The sequence below is a fragment of the Bubalus kerabau genome, chromosome 1, assembly GCF_029407905.1.
Source record: "Bubalus kerabau isolate K-KA32 ecotype Philippines breed swamp buffalo chromosome 1, PCC_UOA_SB_1v2, whole genome shotgun sequence".
In the NCBI taxonomy this organism is placed as follows: Eukaryota; Metazoa; Chordata; class Mammalia; order Artiodactyla; family Bovidae; genus Bubalus; species Bubalus kerabau.
In genome coordinates, this window is record NC_073624.1 from 263,020,480 (window position 1) to 263,039,274 (window position 18,795).

The following is an 18,795-nucleotide window of genomic DNA, read 5'->3' on the forward strand; positions in this document are numbered from 1 at the left end:
AATAATCTTTCGCTACAAGTAAAATGGTAACAATTTAAAGATAAGGCTATGTTTAGGAAAGATTTTTTAAAAGACATGATAAAATAATTTAGAACATAATAAAACAGCTATAAAATGCCAAAAAATATAAAGGAAATCGCACTTACATCCATAGCTCTCTTAATAAAAGGGATCTGTGTGCCGCTGTCCAGATCTTCATTTATAATAAGCCTTCTAGCCCACTGACCTGCCCTGACAACACCACTACCATGAATTAAAACCATCAGTTTCTGTGGATTTGTCAAAGCATCCTCACTCATAAAGATAAAACTCTTTGGTTCACTTTCAGTGGCATCTACCTGTAATTAAAAAAAATTAAATAATAAATAAATGTTTTTTGATCATAGACACAAAAGAGAAAACAACTAGTGGTTAATATAAATTATAGAACAGCTATTACAGAATTATGGAAGTAAAAAAACTTTAAAATAAAATTAAAATATTCATTAGAGAGTAACACTTACATATAAGGTAGAGGAGCAAAAAGACATGATAGTAATTAAAATATAAAAATATGGAAAAGAATACTAGAACTATGTCTTTCTCCACTGCTACTGTATATCAGTATTATATTATCATTACAAAAAAGAAAAATTTTTAAGTGCTTCCTATAATGTAGATACTATGTTAAATGTTTTTAAAACATTATTTCAATTAATCACAATTCTATTAAGGTGGGACTATTATTATATTTGTTTATAGACAAAGAAGTTGAGGCCTGGAGAGTTTAAATAACTTGCCCAAGTCACACAGCTATTAAGCCTGTAAGTCATAACAGAAATATGCTGCGTCTAAAATAAACAGAAAACCCAACTGGAGAATATACATATTGGAAAACCATATATTAGTGAGGAAAACTGCTAAGCTTTTAACAAATGTAGGAAAGGGAACTATTTAAAAATTCAAACACCAACTGTCCTATGTAAATGGACTTTGACATTTTATTCAGAGTGTGAACACAGGATTATATACCAAATACTTTGTAAAATAATACTATCTGTATACTTTGATAACCTTATGTACTAGTTAGTTACTTATAGAATGAAAAGGGAATATTTTTAGTTATTTTGATTATACATAATATTTAGGTTTAAACTAGATTCAGATTTCAAAAAGTCAGAGAATTTTAGGAAAGGGTAACTTCCCAACATTTTATTACACATGCCATAACATGCCCTAAGTGGTATTTCTCATCAGCAGTGGCAAGTAACAATGAATGGTAGACTTTGTTTGACCAGGTCAGAGCCAGAAATTAATATCTTAACAGGTGATTGATAAACACATCCTCAAATAGAGGTCAATTCATATGCTGGGCAATGCAATAGCACCTCACTTCATCAACAGTATATATTCATAAAATTATCAAAATAATAAAGAAAAAAAATACCATTAAATGCCCTGGATTCCAAACGGGCCCAGCGACTACTTCTGGGACAAGACAAAAATTAAAATTTCTGTACTTCTAAAACAATCAGTTTGGTCAGTAATAGATGTTTAGCCACCTGTGTACACACAGCACAAAAGGTAATTATTTTAGCAAGTAGGGCATGGCCACAGGCTTAAGAAAAAATGCATCTTGTCAGTGAGGCATTCTCTGACCACTCCATTTAAACACTTCCAGAAGAATTCTCTACTATCAACCTCTGTTTTATTTTCCTCCATAGCACATAATGCAACCTAATATGCTTTACTTTATATCTGTTTATATATTTGTTTATTAACCATCTGTTCCCTCTACTAAAGTACAGGAAAGCACAGACCTGTGTCTCCAGTATATTACCAGATGTACAGAAGAAAGGCTGGCACATTGTAGGCACTGAGTTATATAAGAATGAATAAACTTTTGGACTAAAGAATCTTAATCAAGCCTCACCAGTGACTTCCTTTAGATAAAAGGCATTTAACTAAACAATGTGTCCTCTTAACTTGGGTATAATACTTGACTGGCTCAGAAAGCCAAATGAAAGGTTAAACTAATGCATGACTACAGAGAATTTTCAAAGAGCTACACAATGCTTAGAATCAAAATGACATAACTGTATCTTTATTAGTAGTAATTAAATATGATGTAAGAGAAGTAGGAAATACAACACTACCACAGGTGATGTCTAGAATAAACAAATTACTAGAATAACAATAGATATGACTGAAGTCATAGAGGAAGAAAAGTGGATGGGAGACAGAGCAAGACAGAGTAAAACCAAATCTGAAATGAAAAACTCCCTTTTACCTAGGAACATTATAAGAGAACACAGGAATCATTCAGTTAAAACAGCTTGAAAAAAGAAAGAAAATGGTAATAAGAACAAAAGAAAAATGAAAACGCAAAGCTGTCAGTGAATAATAAAACAGAGGCCACAGAGGTTTCCAGTCACTCATTTACCAAAAAGTATGTCTAAATAGGCACAAATAAGAGAGTCTCTTAAAGTCAGTGAGGCCTTAACAGATCCTGAAATGTATGGAAATGGACGTCTGTTTATCTTAATGAAAAAAAACCCTAGCTATAGACTTTCTAAAAGGTGCTGACCACTGTTCTTTTTTTTATCCTACAAAGTCCCCTGAAACCAAGCACCTCAGTTTTTAAAGGTGGAATTAAATTCCACAGTAATCACTTTAAAACTGGAAGGGTACTTATTTTCTGAAGATAAATGTGTTTTTTTCATATTATGATACTGTTCAAGAATTTTTTAAGGAGCAAGAAGTTAAGGGAGCTATGAGCAAATGAACAAAAGTTCTACTTGAACATCCAAATATGTTGATTTTAAAAATATCAGAACATTAGATTATTTAAGGAACAAAAAATGAACAATGTAAAAGTATTAATGATAAAGGAGTAAAAGCAGTATTTAAGATGATAATTGAATAATATTCATCTCAAAATAATGCAGAACTGTGATTCTGCAGTTGATCATTTACTCTCAAGTTATTGCTAATTTAAAATAGAAAAATAGCTAAGTGAATAAAATAAAGTTTTATTCATTAAGTCTTTTTTTTTTTTTTAACTTTCTGGCTGCATCTCATGGCATGGATGTGTGGATCTTAGCACTTCGACCAGGGATCCAAACCACGCCCCCTGCATTGTAAGCACATGGCCTTAACCACTGGACCACCAGGGAAATCTGTAACTTTCGAAATGGCTGTTCCGAAGCCATTTATCTTCTAATAATGGTAATTTACTAAGGGGAGCTTTCATTAAGGAATACACATAAAGGTCATTCCAGTGTACCGCCTCTATTATAGACAAATCAATGTCTAAGACCAATTGGTCAGCAGTTAACAATTCATTTTGGGATACTTATGAAAATCACTAATTTTGAAGTTAATTTAAATATGATTGAATAAATCAAATGAAAATCTGTAGTCAACTCATGTATCCAATATTCTACACAAGAGTGAAATACTAAAATTGAGAATATTTGTACCTATTTATGTGAGGTGCAAAGTAAATGTGATCATGTTTACATGGAGAGACATGATCATGACCTTTGCTGGCAAATCATGGTCTTCTACAGAGTGCTATCAATCAAAAAGAATTCTTGCCTTATTAAATATTTCAACTATAAAACTAAAACTTAGTTCATCATCAGTAAAAGAAAAAAATTTGGTGGTATATCTTTAGAAAAAAAAAATGACTGATCAAAAAATAAACCCCACTCTCACTGCTAGCTTTGGGATTTAAGAGAACTCAGGAGAAAACTAATACTTTAGGGAAGAAGAATCTCATAATTATATAAAATACATTATGATAACTTAAGGACAGATTAATTTGCTAAAATGAAAAAATTGTTTCTTTTTCATTTATAAAATTAGGAAATCTTTACTAACCAAATTGGTCATAATGGTTGTTACAGATCTCATACAATGAAAAGCTTTCTCTGTGTAATGTTAGATTTAAATTTAATAAGAGGAAAATAATTCAAGTCCTTATAAATCTAATCTCAGGCTTTCTACACAAAAATGAAACAATTATGTTACATGACAGATATGGCCAATTATCTTGTAATTTGTTCTAGAAACCCAGGGAATTAAACTGAGTTTAAAGGTTCAATGGAACTAGAAGTATTGCAAAGTTAAAGGACTCAATACTAATTAATTGTGCTGTAACAATGGATTAACCTAAGGCTCTTTAAATATCATTCATCAGAAGCTTCAAAAGACATAGAATTAACAAAAAAGGGAGACTGGACAAAGTGACAAAATTCTGCCTTGACTTTCCAGAAGACCAAATTCAACGTATGATTTTAATAGAGTGAGACACTAGATGCAAAGTCAAAAACAAAACAAGAGGTGTGAATCCAGAAAATAACTTTTATATTCATTCTCAAAAAAGATACTAAAATCTTGGTTCTCACACAATTCAAAAGGAAGGAAAGTTTTCAAATAAACAAGTGTTGGCCTAGTCAATACGTAGAATAATACTGCATTGACTAGTATGTCACTAGCACGTAGAGCAGTGCCTGGCATCCTAAAATAAATATTTGTTGAATGAATGAATAAATTAATAAACGATTAACAATATGACCTAGTACTTGAGGTTATCTATAGAAAGTTAAATATAAAATAGGGATGTTTAAAAAAAAAATCAACCTATGGAAGTAATTTGGGAGGATAGATAGTATTAAAAAATTCTAAATCCCTCCACTTGATAGTAGAATAACACTACCCAAAGAATTTTAGAATTTCACGCAAAATTTCAGGTAGACTAAATTATTAACATTGTAAGTTTTGTGCCTTAAATAACTTTCATGAAGTCTTTGAGGTTCATAAAGATTGTAAAATCAGAGAACTGTCTAGGACAGTATGGATCATCTCATCTAGTCTACCATCATCTCACACATAAGGTTACTATTTCTTCATTCAAAAGCTCAATATTTCATACTGTACACTAAAAACAAAAAAGCTCTTGAGAAACTGAATCTGAGAACAAATTTCAAACTTTTCCACTCTGAAATGGCAAAATATGCAAAACTTGAAAAAAAAAAAAAAAACTTCGACTCAGGAGAGGAGTAGTGTTATGAAAAAGAGTAAATCTGCGGATGTTCAGAGGAAATAACACAGAAATGAAACACACAGTTTAAAATAATCAAGAAATAATTAAAATGAAAGCAAATGTCTAATGTAAGAAAAAGCACATAGGTTTACTCAAATAAACATAAAAATAAATTATACCAATGAAATGAGAAAGGGTAGAGGAAAGAGTAGTTCTTTTGTGACATCACTTTCAAAAAAGACTGAAAATCAGTATTTCTTTACTTTACACTAAAGAATATTACTTTTTAAGAACTATTACACACAATGAGATGAAGTATAATGACAGGCATTTAATATTATCATTATCAATATCAAAACATTAGGATCTTAACATTTAAACTTATCACAGGTAACCTAAAACAAAAGTTTTCTTTAAACTATAAATACTTTTAAAAATTGGACTTACTGGAATAGATATTTTTTTCAAATTACAATCCTTTTCCAGAAGCTCATATACGTACTTTGTGATGATCTAAGTAGGAAAGAAATAACATTAAAATACAATGTTATCCATTATCAAAATTCACATAAATTATTAAAATTTATTGCTCTGAATGAGTATCTATCTTGCAATATTTTCATCCTAAATTAACTGATTCTTTACTGGTTTACTTCCTGCTGCTGGGTATTGAAAAACTATGGACCTTAGTATTAAGGATTGAAAGTAGTTAAACTCAAAAATACATAAAGACTTTCTATTTTACAAAGCAATATTCTAAGCATATTTTTTTTCAGTATTTCTAGAATTCTCTATCCCCTAAAACTTCCCCTCATGACTCTGAATCCTAACACTTCACTTGCATTCAATGAATCAAAGAGAGAAAAGTCAGAGGTATTCTAAACAGAAAAGGAAAACCGATCCAGCAAAGTCAGGAACCAGTTAGTACTACCAGTTACAATAGGCAGAAACATACCTCCCCAAAGATGTCTAGGTCCTAACTCCTGCAACCTGGTAATATGTTACATTCAGTTCAGTTCAGTCGCTCAGTCGTGTCCAACTCTTTGCGACCCCATGAATTGCAGCACAACAGGCCTCCCTGTCCATCACCAACTCCCAGAGTTCACTCAAACTCACGTCCATAGAGTCGGTGATGCCATCCAGCCATCTCATCCTCTGTCGTCCCCTTCTCCTCCTGCCCCCAATCCCTCCCAGCATCAGAGTCTTTTCCAATGAGTCAACTCTTCGCATGAGGTGGCCAAAGTATTGGAGTTTCAGCTTTGGCATCAGTCCTTCCAAAGAACACCCAGGACTGATCTCCTTTAGAATGGAGTGGTTGGATCTCCTTGCAGTCCAAGGGACTTCAAGAGTCTTCTCCAACACCACAGTTCAAAAGCATCAATTCTTCAGTGCTCAGCTTTCTTCAGAGTCCAAATCTCACATCCATACATGACCAATGGAAAAACCATAGCCTTGACTAGACAGATCTTTGTTGGCAAAGTAATGTCTCTGCTTTTGAATATGCTATCTAGGTTGGTCATAACTTTCCTTCCAAGGAGTAAGCGTCTTTTAATTTCATGGCTGCAATCACCATCTGCAGTGATTTTGGAGTCCAGAAAAATAAAGTCTGATACTGTTTCCACTGTTTCCCCATCTATTTGCCATGAAGTGATGAGACCAGATGCCATGATCTTAGTTTTCTGGATGTTGAGCTTTAAGCCAACTTTTTCACTCTCCTCTTTCACTTTCATCACATGGTGGCAAAAGTAACTGTGTTGATATGATTAATGTTAAGAACCCAAGATGAGGGAGATTAACTTGTATTATCTAAGTGGGCCCAATTTAATCATATAAATCCTAATAAGTAAAAGATTACAGAAGAACAGTATGTCACAAAGATGCAAAGTGAGAAGGCCTTAAAGGCTATTGCTAGTTTTGAAGATGCAAGAAGGAAACAATGAGCCAGGAAATCAGGTAGCCTTTAAAAGGCAGGATAAATCTCAGTTTAGAGTCAGTAAGAAAACAAGACCGAGGTCCTACTCTTGGAAGGAACTGGTTTCTGCCAACAACTCAAAGAAGTAGTAACTGGATTCATTCCCTAGAAAGAAAGAAATAGCCTGTCTAACAGCTTGAGTTTAGTCTGGTGACATGCATACTGAACTTCTGACTCCAAGAACTGTATGAGATAATATACTTGTTTTGTTTTAATTTATGGTAAGTTGTTACAGCAGCAATAGAAAACTAATATACTATTTCTATTAAGGAAAGTAAAGAGAGTGAAGAAAGAAATGTCTGGAATAAAAATGATGATTTAATACACTTTAATGGTCAGTTTAAGAAGTGTTCCAAAAATATCTTGAATCATCTATGCACACTATCTCAGGTAATAATTTTATCAGCAACATAATTAAAAGTCAAATTTTATGAAACAAAATCAGATTTTTTTTTTTAGAAAATTAAGACTGCTTTGGTGTTGTCTTCTGTAATCTAAAATAAGATTCCCTATCCTGCTTTCTCTAAGAAGTTCAAAATCCCTCCTTCTCTGTATACATATTCGTTCATTTTAGAAACAGTATATTAGATGTGTGCTAAAAGAGCTTTATCTTGGCTGACTAAAGTAATTTCAAAAGCTATGACACTAAACTATCAATAGAACTAGGCAACAATCTATTAGTTATTAATTGAAGAGCACGCCAATGGCAGAAAGTTCAGAGGAACTAAAGAGCTTCTTGATGAGGGTGAAGGAGGAGAGTGAAAAGGCTGGCTTAAAACTCAACATTCAAAAAAACTAAGATCGTGGCATCTGGTCCCATCACTTCATGGCAAACAGAAGAGGAAAAAGTGGAAGCGGTGACAGATTTTATTTTCTTGGGCTCCAAAATCACTGTGGATGGTGACTGAAGCCATGAAATTAAAAGACGCTTGCTCCTAGGGCGAAAGGCTATGACAAACCTAGACAACATATTAAAAAGCAAAGGTATCACTTTGTCAACAAAGGTCTGTTTAGTTAAAGCTATGGTTTTTGCAGTAATCATGCATGGATGTGACAGCTGGACCATAAAGAAGGCTGAGTGCTGAAGAATTCATGCTTTCGAACTGTGGTGCTGGAGAAGACTCTTGAGAGTCCGTTGGACTGCAAGATCAAACCAGTCAATCCTAAAAGGAAATTCACCCTCCATGTTCATTGGAATGACTGATACTGAAGCTGAAGCTCCAAAGTTTGGCTACCAGATGCAAAGAGCTGACTCATTGGAATAGACCCTAATGCTGGGAAAGATTGAGGACAGGAGGAGAAGGGAGTGACAGAGGAAGAAATGGTTAGACAGCATCACTGACTCAATGGACATGAGTTTGAGCAAACTCTGGGACATGGTAAAGAACAGGGAAATCTGGCGTGCTGTAGTCCATGGGGTCGCAAAGAGTCGGAGATGACTTAGTGACTGAACGACGAACAACAACTTGTATTTCATGCAGAATTTAAAATTATGCTCATTATACCTTTGCCAGAAAGTGGCAGTATTATAGACCTGAAAGAGTCAAGTAAATATGTGTAGGAGGAAATATGCATGAAATTATATAATGGGTTACAACTTCAAAGGAAATGGTTTAACTAAATGAGATTAGCTAAAATGAGTGGGTTATCGTTTCTAAAAATTTCCTTCTATGAAATCATAAAATATCCTTACATTTAAAGCAACAATAGAACCAGTCAAACTTAACTCAAACTCAAATGAATTCTACACTATGCAAAATACTTATAAGACATAATTTGATAATTAAAAAACTATCTTGGCAGGTTGTGCCTTATGTAAATATGAAATACACAGTATAGTTAATTCTCAATTTCATACTACAATATACAACAAAAATTCAAAACTGGTTACAATGACGTTGAAAAACTTTATAGGGCAAGTATTTGTTCTAATAAAACCATACATCAAGCAGAGTTGGAGAAACTCTACCTAACTTGCCCAGTTTGCTTTGCTCTCCAAGTTCTGGCTCCAGAAAAAAAGCAATCATAGACTAAACCATTTATGTGATGGGCAGTTCTCTCTGCTTGGGATGTTCTCCTCCACCCTAGCCATCCTTTAAGAAATAGATGGTATGTCAGCTACTTTAGGTGACTTTTTTCCTGCCTCCTCCCAACCCCTCAACGTAAGACAAAATGTCCCACCTCTATGCTCCTCTGGACACGCATGGCGATTTGAGTATGATATTATTGGCTTGTCTGTTACCTGACTAGTCTGAGAATACTAAAATTTAAGTACCTCACCTTATTCTTCCTTGTATCCACACAGGATAGTATCTGATATATTCTCTTCACTGTTCATTCTGTCTACATCCTTCTAGGGAGATAACTGTTTCAGATTTTTTTTTAAATCCTTCTAACTGCTGAATTGAGGCTTAAAAAGAAAGAGCAGGATTCACAGCCTTACAGCTTAAGAAGGATACAGTCTGTATTTAGAAAAGTTAACAAGTGAAAAGATAATTTTTTAAAAAAAGATGAAAAAGGTATCTCTGCCCAAATGTAATCTATGTTCAAATATTCACTAAAATCATTGTTTCCAGTGAAGTTTGTACAGGGGAAAGAAAAGGCTTAAGAGACTTAAGATGAATGAGCTAAGATAAAATCTTCATTCTAATAAGAAACAAGGGAATTTCTGATTTTCCGGTCTGAAATATGAAGAGCTTGAAAACAGTCACTCCTACCCTAACAAAAAGAAAAAAAGCTGAACAAACTGAAAACCAATGACTCTTCTTAGATCCATCAGAAAACTGAGGTCACAGAGCAAACAGCTTCCCCGAAAACTGGACAAATAGGCAGATGCAGAGAATCAGGACTTACTGGTATCAAAAGTCAAGTGTTAGCTAAAGCAAGTCCTGGGGTAGGAACACTTTCAACTATAATTGATTAATTTCTGGAGGTTCAGTATGACTATTAACTTAAGAACAAAAAACTAGGAGAAGGCTCAGCCTTAAAGAAGGATTCCCGAAAGTTCTATGAGTTGTATCTCTACAAGCCTCACCAGGTTCTCACTATGAAGATTAGAGAAAACTTCTTACCTCTTTATGGCAGAAGAAGAAAAAAAATGATTTAACAAATACTACTGAACTCTGTTCTCCTTAATAAGGCCTAGCCACAAGGAGAACCATTTCACTAGAGCCTAACTGACATAGGGGAAGCAAAAGATTCACTAAAAGACTGAGACCTAATCATAGGACTATAGAAAGTTCCCTTCTCTTCTACCCCTCCCCACATTACCATCATATCAGTAAGGTCCCTTTACAATAACAAGGAATGAGATACAGCTAAAAGACCTGCAAGGTTCACCCCTATTTAAGATCTCCAGGAACATTTAAAGACAACAGGGAAAACAAACACAAGGATAGAAGAAAACACTTTAGCCTTGGCCACAAGAGCTACAGCAAATAGTAAACACAAACTGACTCCTAGCTAGATAAACATAACACTTTACACTAAAGACATATCTACCAAAGTTCCTTTTACTCAACACACCATGTTCAAATTTCAACAAAAAAAATGACCAGAAACACTACAAGACAAAAAGAAACAACCTGAAGAGACAAATCAAGCACCATAAAATGTGTAATTATCAGAATTGGAATTTAAAACAATAATAAGCAATATGCCAAAGGATTTATTGAAAAAGTTGACAACATTAAAGAACATGTGAGTAACATAAGCTGAGAGCTGAAAACTCTTAGGAAAGAATCAAAAGAAAATGTTAGATCAACACATGTATACCTGTGGCAGATTCATTTTGATATTTGGCAAAACTAATACAATTATGTAAAGTTTAAAAATAAAATAAAATTAAAAAAAAAAAAAACCACTGTTAAACCAAAATGAAGAATGCCTTTGATGGGCTCATGAGTAGACTAGACATGGCCAAGAAGAAAATCATAGAGTTTTAAGATATAACAGTAGACACTTTCAAAACCGAAATGTAGAGAGGAAAAAAAAATAAATAAAGATGGAACAGAATATCTGAGAATTGAAGAATAATTACAAAATGCTTAACATATGCATAATAGTAATTTCCAGTAGTCATGTATGGATGTGAGAGTTGGACTGCAAAGAAAGCTGAGCACCGAAGAATTGATGCTTTTGAACTGTGGTGTTGGAGAAGACTCTTGAGAGTCCCTTGGACTGCAAGGAGATCCAACCACTCCATTCTAAAGAAGATCAGTCCTGGGTGTTCTTTAGAAGGAATGATGCTAAAGCTGAAACTCCAGTACTTTGGCCATCTCATGCGAAGAGCTGACTCACTGGAAAAGACTCTGATGCTGGGAGGGACTGGGGGCAGGAGGAGAAGGAGACGACAGAGGATGAGATGGCTGGATGGCATCACCGACTCGATGGACATGAGTTTGGGTGAACTCCAGGAGTTGGTGATGGACAGGGAGGCCTGGCGTGCTACAATTCATGGGGTCGCCAAGAGTCAGATACGACTTGAGCGACTGAACTGAACTGAACTGAATACCAGAAAAAGAAAGAAAAGAACAGAGGAACTATTTGACATAATAATGGCTGAGAATACTCCAAAATCAATGACAGACACAAAACCACAGACTTGGGTGATCCAAAGAACTCCAAGAAGGATAAATACCAAAGCTACACCTGGCCATATAATATTAAAACTGCACAAAACCAAACCCAAAGAGAAAACCTGGGAAGAAGCCAGACCAAAGGTCTGGAGAGATCTGGAGGAGAAAGGGATGTGGGAAACTTTACCAACAGAGGAAAAAAGATAAGAAGTATACCAGACTTCTCTTAGGAACCACGTGCCCAAGAAGAAAGCAGACTGAAATATTAAAACGTTTAAAGAAAAAAGAGTCACCAATCTAAAATTCTATATCCAGTGAACTTATCCTTCAAAGATGAGAAATAAAGACTTTCCTAGACAAAAAATGAGGGATTTTTTTGCAAGCAGATCTACCACAAGTAATGTTAAAATAAGTTATTCAGAAAGAAAGAAAATCACATAGGTCAGAAATTAGGATGTACATAAAGAAAGGAAGGGTATTAGAAATGAATATATTAACATAAAATAATTTTTAAAATTTTTCTTATTTTTAATTTACCTAACAGATAACAGTTTGTTGAAAATAACAGCAACAATGCTTTTGATTAAAAAAATGAATGACAACAAGATTATAAGGTATGGAAGGTAGAAGCTGAGAATACTCTGTTAGAAGGTGCTCATACTACCCAAGAAGTTGTACAGTAGTATTTGAAAGAAAAACTGGAAAGAAAAATTACTACACCTGATATTTTTTTCTGGATTTTTTTTCTGGATTTTTTTGATTCCTAAGGAGTACCCATACAGCTAAAATTAAATGAATCCACAATGGAAGACACAGGAAGCAATTTTGAGATTATACATTCATGAAATCGATCCCTGAGCTACCCACAGAATAATGTTCTCTAAGAAGAGTGGTCAAACTAGACTTTTTTCTAGCTCACCCTGCAATAATTATTAGCTTGGGACTTAGAATCATTTATAATAAAGATCCACCCTATAAGCTACCTATTTAAAAAACAACAGCATCTTTTTCTCTTAATGTCCTATTTATCCTAACTATACATCCTATCCTAGCTCCCTCCTAGGAAGGGATGGAGGGAGGGGAGGAAATAAGGAAGGAGAGATGGAGGAAGGGAGAAACAGAAGGAAAGCAGGCAGAAGAAAAAAAAGTCTTACTAATTAAGGTTTGATACTGTCCAATAATGTCAGTGTGGCAAACCTAAAAGGGCTACTCTAGCATCTTTACATTAAAGATGGTATGATGTGAATGGTGATGAGTTGTCTAATTAGAACTAAATCACATTTACCCTGAGTACATATTCTCTTAAGTCAGAACTACATACTAAATTTCACTAGAATTATCTCCAACACATCCTTACTTTTCCCCTTAAAACCTTTTATACTTCATTCTTGATGGGTACATTCTAAACTTTTAAAAAGTCTTTTGAAGTAACTGCTTTTTCAGCATATCTTTGAAATAAATTTCATTCCTCCAACTTCCAATTAACATTCCTTGGCGTTCTTAGTCTGTATCCCCAGCTGTCCCTCATTTAGATCAGCTTCAGATCATTTGCTCTCACATTTCCCTTTTACCTGCTCTAAAGAAAAGTCATTCTTTTTCTAATCCAACCTTACTTTCCTGTAGCCAGATTCTTAAGCAACTTACACCAACAGACTTGTAAGTGTATCCAGCTAACTACTGATATCTTCTCTTTTTTAAAAAATTTATTTAATTGGAGGCTAATTACTTTACAATATTGTGGTGGTTCTTACCATACTCTCTTATGGATTTCACAGGCAACTCAAACTTACTATGTTCAAAACTGACTCCATCTATACGTCTCCAAACCTATTCCTCCTCCAGTGTGTTCATCCACTCTGCAGATGGTACTACCATCCACCTAACTGCTCAAGCTAGAAGCCTAAATGGGTTAACTCCTCATTCATCCTCCTCTTGCAATCAATCATCAAATTCCTCAAGCTAATCATGGAAGAGCTCCATATCTCCCCATCTCTGCTAGCACCATTCCAGGTCATTCAAGTCCATCAACAGGTTACTATCTCTTCATGGGCTGCTTCTGTCGCCTCCTTTTGCTATATCTATTATGGAAGATCTTCCTCCAGACCTTATTTTCTGTTAGCAGACATCCTTTACAAATGCAGACCTAAAGATTTCTAGTGTGATAAGGATAGGACCTCAAACATTAAAACCAGCATGCCTTACCAGATCTGGCCCCTGCCAACTTCTCACGTTTCATCCGATAGCCCTCTCTTTCTTCATTCTCCATATTATGTAGCCACAATGCCTTTATTTTTTAAATTCTCAGATGTATCAGGATCTTTTTAACCTCAGAGCCTTTGCAAATAATGTTGCTTTGATGAGAATGCTTGTTCCATTCTTTGCTCATTCAGCTTCAACATCCTCCTTGTCTGACCCTGAATCCATCCTCAAAGAATCTTGCATTCCTCCTACTTAATACTTAGATTATTAATAAAGTCTTTCCCAAGCTCTGTCTGTACCACTAGACTTAAAGCTTTTGGAAAAGAAGCATTTGTCTTAGGTTGAATGTCTAGGGCCTAGCTCATATAATGACAATCAAATATTTTTTGGAATAAACAGTAATAATAATAACAGCAGACACATGCATAGTACTCACAGTAACAACTTCCTTTAATAAATCTCCACTCCCTTAATCATCACAACAACCCAATAAAGGAAGAAACCAAAACATTTAAAAAAGTTTAGATAACTTACACAGCTAAATAAGTCACAGAGTTTGGATGGAAAACTAGGCTGTCTGTCTGTCCGGGAGTCTAGAATCTTTTTTCTGGACATATATTCCATCTCCTCTGTTACGTAGTCAATAAAGATGCTAAGGGAGAGTGGGATGTAAAACTGAAATTAAAGGCCTATTAGTAGCTTAACATCAGCAGGCAAGAACAAAGCAGAAGAGGATATTTAAGGTAGGTAAAGTAAAAACAGTAATTTTAATTGCCTGAATTAGGCTCTCTTAGTGGGTGAACAAATAAAGAAAGCTCTTTTGGATGTATAATGAAATCAATGGACTCTTCTCAGAGAGTATTTTTTAAAAAGTTAATAAAATACACAGGATTACCAAGGGAACCAATTATAGTGGAATACAGTTCAATTTTTTTAAATACCAGATCTTTGACATATTGTTACATATGTCCTTCATTATCAATACACTTTAGATATATCTAAAACTATAGTTTTATCATCTTAAAAACAGGTTATTTCTGTGAAAAACTCATAAAACTGCTAATATTAGCATTTTTTATACCTACATTTATAATAAAAAGAAATGTAGCTTAGAGGGTAGAAAAATAAAGATGTAACTTTTATCCCATTGAAGTTCACAGACCCCAGGCCCTAAATCTTATCCCCCGGTGTTAAGAATTCCTGGCCTAAACAGCATACCTGGAACCTACAAAGACTTTGCATAGGGCTCCTTGCTTTGGCCCAAAAGGGAAAAAAGTCAGACTGGCATCTTTTTTGAGATGTACACTATAAAAAATACTGCTCTCTCTTCACTTTCTGCCCACATAAAATTACATGCTTTTAGTTTCAATACTGGATATTTGCAGATGATGGGGCCACAGGACTGCTGCTGCTAAGTCACTTCAGTCGTGTCCAACTCTGTGCGACCTCATAGATGGCAGCCCACCAGGCTCCCCCGTCCCTGGGATTCTCCAGGCAAGAACACTGGAGTGGGTTGCCATTTCCTTCTCCAATGCATGAAAGTGAAAAGTGAAAGCGAAGTCGCTCAGTCATATCTGACTCTTAGTGACCCCGTGGACTGCAGCCGACCAGGCTCCTCGTCCATGGGATTTTCCAGGCAAGAGTACTGGAGTGGGGTGCCATTGCCTTTTCCAGCCACAGGACTGGAAAAGGTCAATTTTCATTCCAATCCCAAAGAAAGACAATGCCAAAGAATGCTCAAACTACCACACAATTGCACTCATCTCACACGCTAGTAAAGTAATGCTCAAAATTTTCCAAGCCAGGCTTCAGCAATACGTGAACCATGCAAGTCCAGATGTTCAAGCTTGTTTTAGAAAAGTCAGAGGAACCAAAGATCAAATTGCCAACATCCTCTGGATCATGGAAAAAGCAAGAGAGTTCCAGAAAAACATCTATTTCTGCTTTATTGACAATGCCAAAGCCTTTGACTGTGTGGATCACAATAAACTGTGGAAAATTCTGAAAGAGATGGGAATACCAGACCACCTGACCTGCCTCTTGAGAAATCTGTATGCAGGTCAGGAAGCAACAGTTAGAACTGGACATGGAAGAACAGACTGGTTCCAAATAGGAAAAGGAGTACGTCAAGGCTGTATATTGTCACCCTGCTTATTTAACTTAAATGCAGAGTACATCATGAGAAATGCTGGGCTGAAAGAAGCACAAGCTGGAATCAGAACTGCCGGGAAAAACATCAATAACCTCAGATATGCAGATGACACCACCCTTACAGCAGAAAGTGAAGAACTAAAGAGCCTCCTGATGAAAGTGAAAGAGGAGAGTGAAAAAGTTGGCTTAAAGCTCAACATTCAGAAAACGAAGATCATGGCATCTGGTCCCATCACTTCATGGCAAATAGATGGGGAAACAGTGGAAACAGTGGCTGATTTTATTTTTCTGGGCTCCAAAAATCACTGCAGATGGTGATTGCAGCCATGAAATTAAAAGACGCTTACTCCTTGGAAGGAAAGTTATGACCAACCTACACAGCATATTAAAAGGCAGAGATGTTACTCTGCCAACAAAGGTCCGTCTAGTCAAGGCTACGGTTTTTCCAGTGGTCATGTACTGTAAAGACTGATGTTGAAGCTGAAACTCCAATACTTTAGCTACCTGATGTGAAGAGCTGACTCATTTGAAAAGACCCAGATGCTGAGAAAGATTGAAGGCAGAAGGAGAAGGGGACGACAGAGGACGAGATGGTTGGATGGCATCACTGACTCAATGGTCATGATTTTGGGTTAACTCTGGGAGTTGGTGATGGACAGGGAGGCCTGCAGTGATTCGGTTCACGGGGTCGCAAAGAGTCGGACATGACTGAGTGACTGAACAGAACTGGGCAGAAACACTAGAGCCCAATTTTTCCTGTTACTCTTAATAACAAGATCTATGCTTCAAAAACTAGAAGAATTATGAATCCATGGTTCTTGAAGTCAGTACTCAGGATAAAACCATCACTATGTCAGGCATCCAGGTAAAGCATTTCATGATCTCTTCCTCTTTGCTTTTCACTCTGTTAAACCAGATGTCTATAAAAACTATCTCAAAGGCTTGAATGACATTGGGCTGATGTTTATAAACACACTCAAGGTGGTGCTAGCAGTAAAAAATCTGCATGCCAATGCAGGAGATGCAGGTTCAATCCTTGGGTTGGGAAGATCCCTGGAGAAGGGCATGGTAACCCACTCCAGTATTCCTGACTAGAGAATCCCATGGACAGAGGAGGCTGGCAGGCTATAGTCCGTGGGGTCTCAAAGTGTTGGACATGACTGAAGTGACTTAGCACACACACAAGGAAACACATTGTCGTTCACATATTGAAGGTATTACCAACACATGAAAATAAAAGGTTTAATAATAGATATTAGTAAGCCAAAAAAAAAAACCAAGTATAAATCAAATATTGTATATGCAAAATAAATTTCTTATAAATTATTTACTCTACCTAAGGAAGTGCATTCACATAAAGAATAAGACTACACTGTAGCTAGGGACAAAAAAATAAAAATAAGCTAGACTAATATACTCAGAGTAGTCGTTGCTGTGTCATCTTAATTTGTGAAACTAAATAAATATCAGTAACTACATTGTAGATTAAAACTTGCCTCTTTATTCTTTTTCAAAGCAGGGTAACTATTCCCTACAATGACTGCAGGATATGAAAACCATACTAATTTTACCACTCTCCACTTACCTTTACACATGGAAAGTTTCAACAATTCAACAAGAAAGTTCGTTTTTGAGTGAAAATAGGGGACACATCCGCTGAACATAATGCTATGGATTCTCCTGGTAACTACTATTCTGAGAAAGATGGCCTATCTTAAATCAGGAGATACTCTTTCATAACGTGTCCAAGGGAGGGAAAGGAAGACACATTTCCTTCAATCTTCCTGTTTCTGCTATTTTATAAGCAAAAAAAAAATGTATAAGAAATTGTTAGAGTTTGGCATTAGTTAGATTACTAGTATTTGGATTTTCCCTTTCACTATTAACAAATAAACAAGTGTATAAAATATATTCAACTGTTTCAGAGAGTGGAAAATAGGAAATAATAAATCCGCGATCCCTGAGAGAAGGAAAGCAAAGAGGATGAGCCCCCAGCATCACCATGGTTTTCTGCCTAAAGGCTATTTCTGGACTTTGGCCCAGGGAGGAGGAACCCAGGCCTCACCTAAGGAAAAGTAGATTTGAGCTCAGGGAAACTGAGGTCACTGGAACTTGCAGGGCATATACCAGAGATTATGCAGGAAATTATGCAGAAAAAGAGCAACAGAAATCTACAAATGAATTCCTGTCTTTGACTCTGCTCTTTGCATAGGGTTAAACTCCCAAAGAGCGAGAGTAAGAAAACTACTAAGAAAAAAATAAAAACTGAAAAGTTTAAAGATAAACAATTCAAAGAGCTTGTATAAGGCTCTGAGATATCTGAGGGCAAACCAGCCAGGGTGAAAAGTCTTCTTCACTGAGTACTTAGGGGTATCTAGTAGTGGCCCAAGAAGGGAGACACTTCAGGGTCAAATGCTCTCAGAAGAGAGCTAAACTATCCCGAGTGGAACAGTTACTCAAGAGCTATCGTAACTAAGCCATAAACGAAGTCCACAAATGAAGAATTCCACAATAAACCGAACTGTTCTTGAAACAAAACTGAACGTTTTTTAAAGGCAGACAACAAATTCCAGACACTCAGCATAACGTTCACAATCCAATACAAATTACTCTAGACATTCACAGAAATAGGAAAATGTGATCTGTAATTTTTATAAGGAGTTATAGGGAGTGAAATCAGTCAATAAAAAAAGACCTAGAAATGATAAAGATGATGATGAAATTAAGAGACAAGCACCTTAAATTGGATATTATAAAAAAGTATTTTTCAGGATGCAAAGGGAAATATTAATACTGATATAATGAGAAAAGAAATGGATTTTTAAAAAAGAACCAAAGAATGCAACTGCTGAGAACTGAAAAATACA

General features: G+C 35.5%; 1 protein-coding gene across 12 annotated transcripts in view; it reads right to left on the reverse strand.

Annotated features, from left to right (window-relative positions):
* Positions 1–18,795, reverse strand: part of ARB2A (ARB2 cotranscriptional regulator A) — a 418,957-nt gene that overhangs the window by 299,991 nt on the left and 100,171 nt on the right. For all 12 annotated transcript variants that reach the window (XR_008708552.1, XR_008708546.1, XM_055564819.1 and 9 more), the window contains 2 exons: positions 5,477–5,542; positions 147–338 (listed from right to left, as the gene is read on the reverse strand). Coding sequence is in view for 10 of the 12 variants with exons in the window: in XM_055564819.1 (XP_055420794.1) it covers positions 147–338; positions 5,477–5,542 (258 nt within the window). In the remaining 2 variants the exon portion in view is untranslated. The remainder of the gene's footprint in view (positions 1–146; positions 339–5,476; positions 5,543–18,795) is intronic.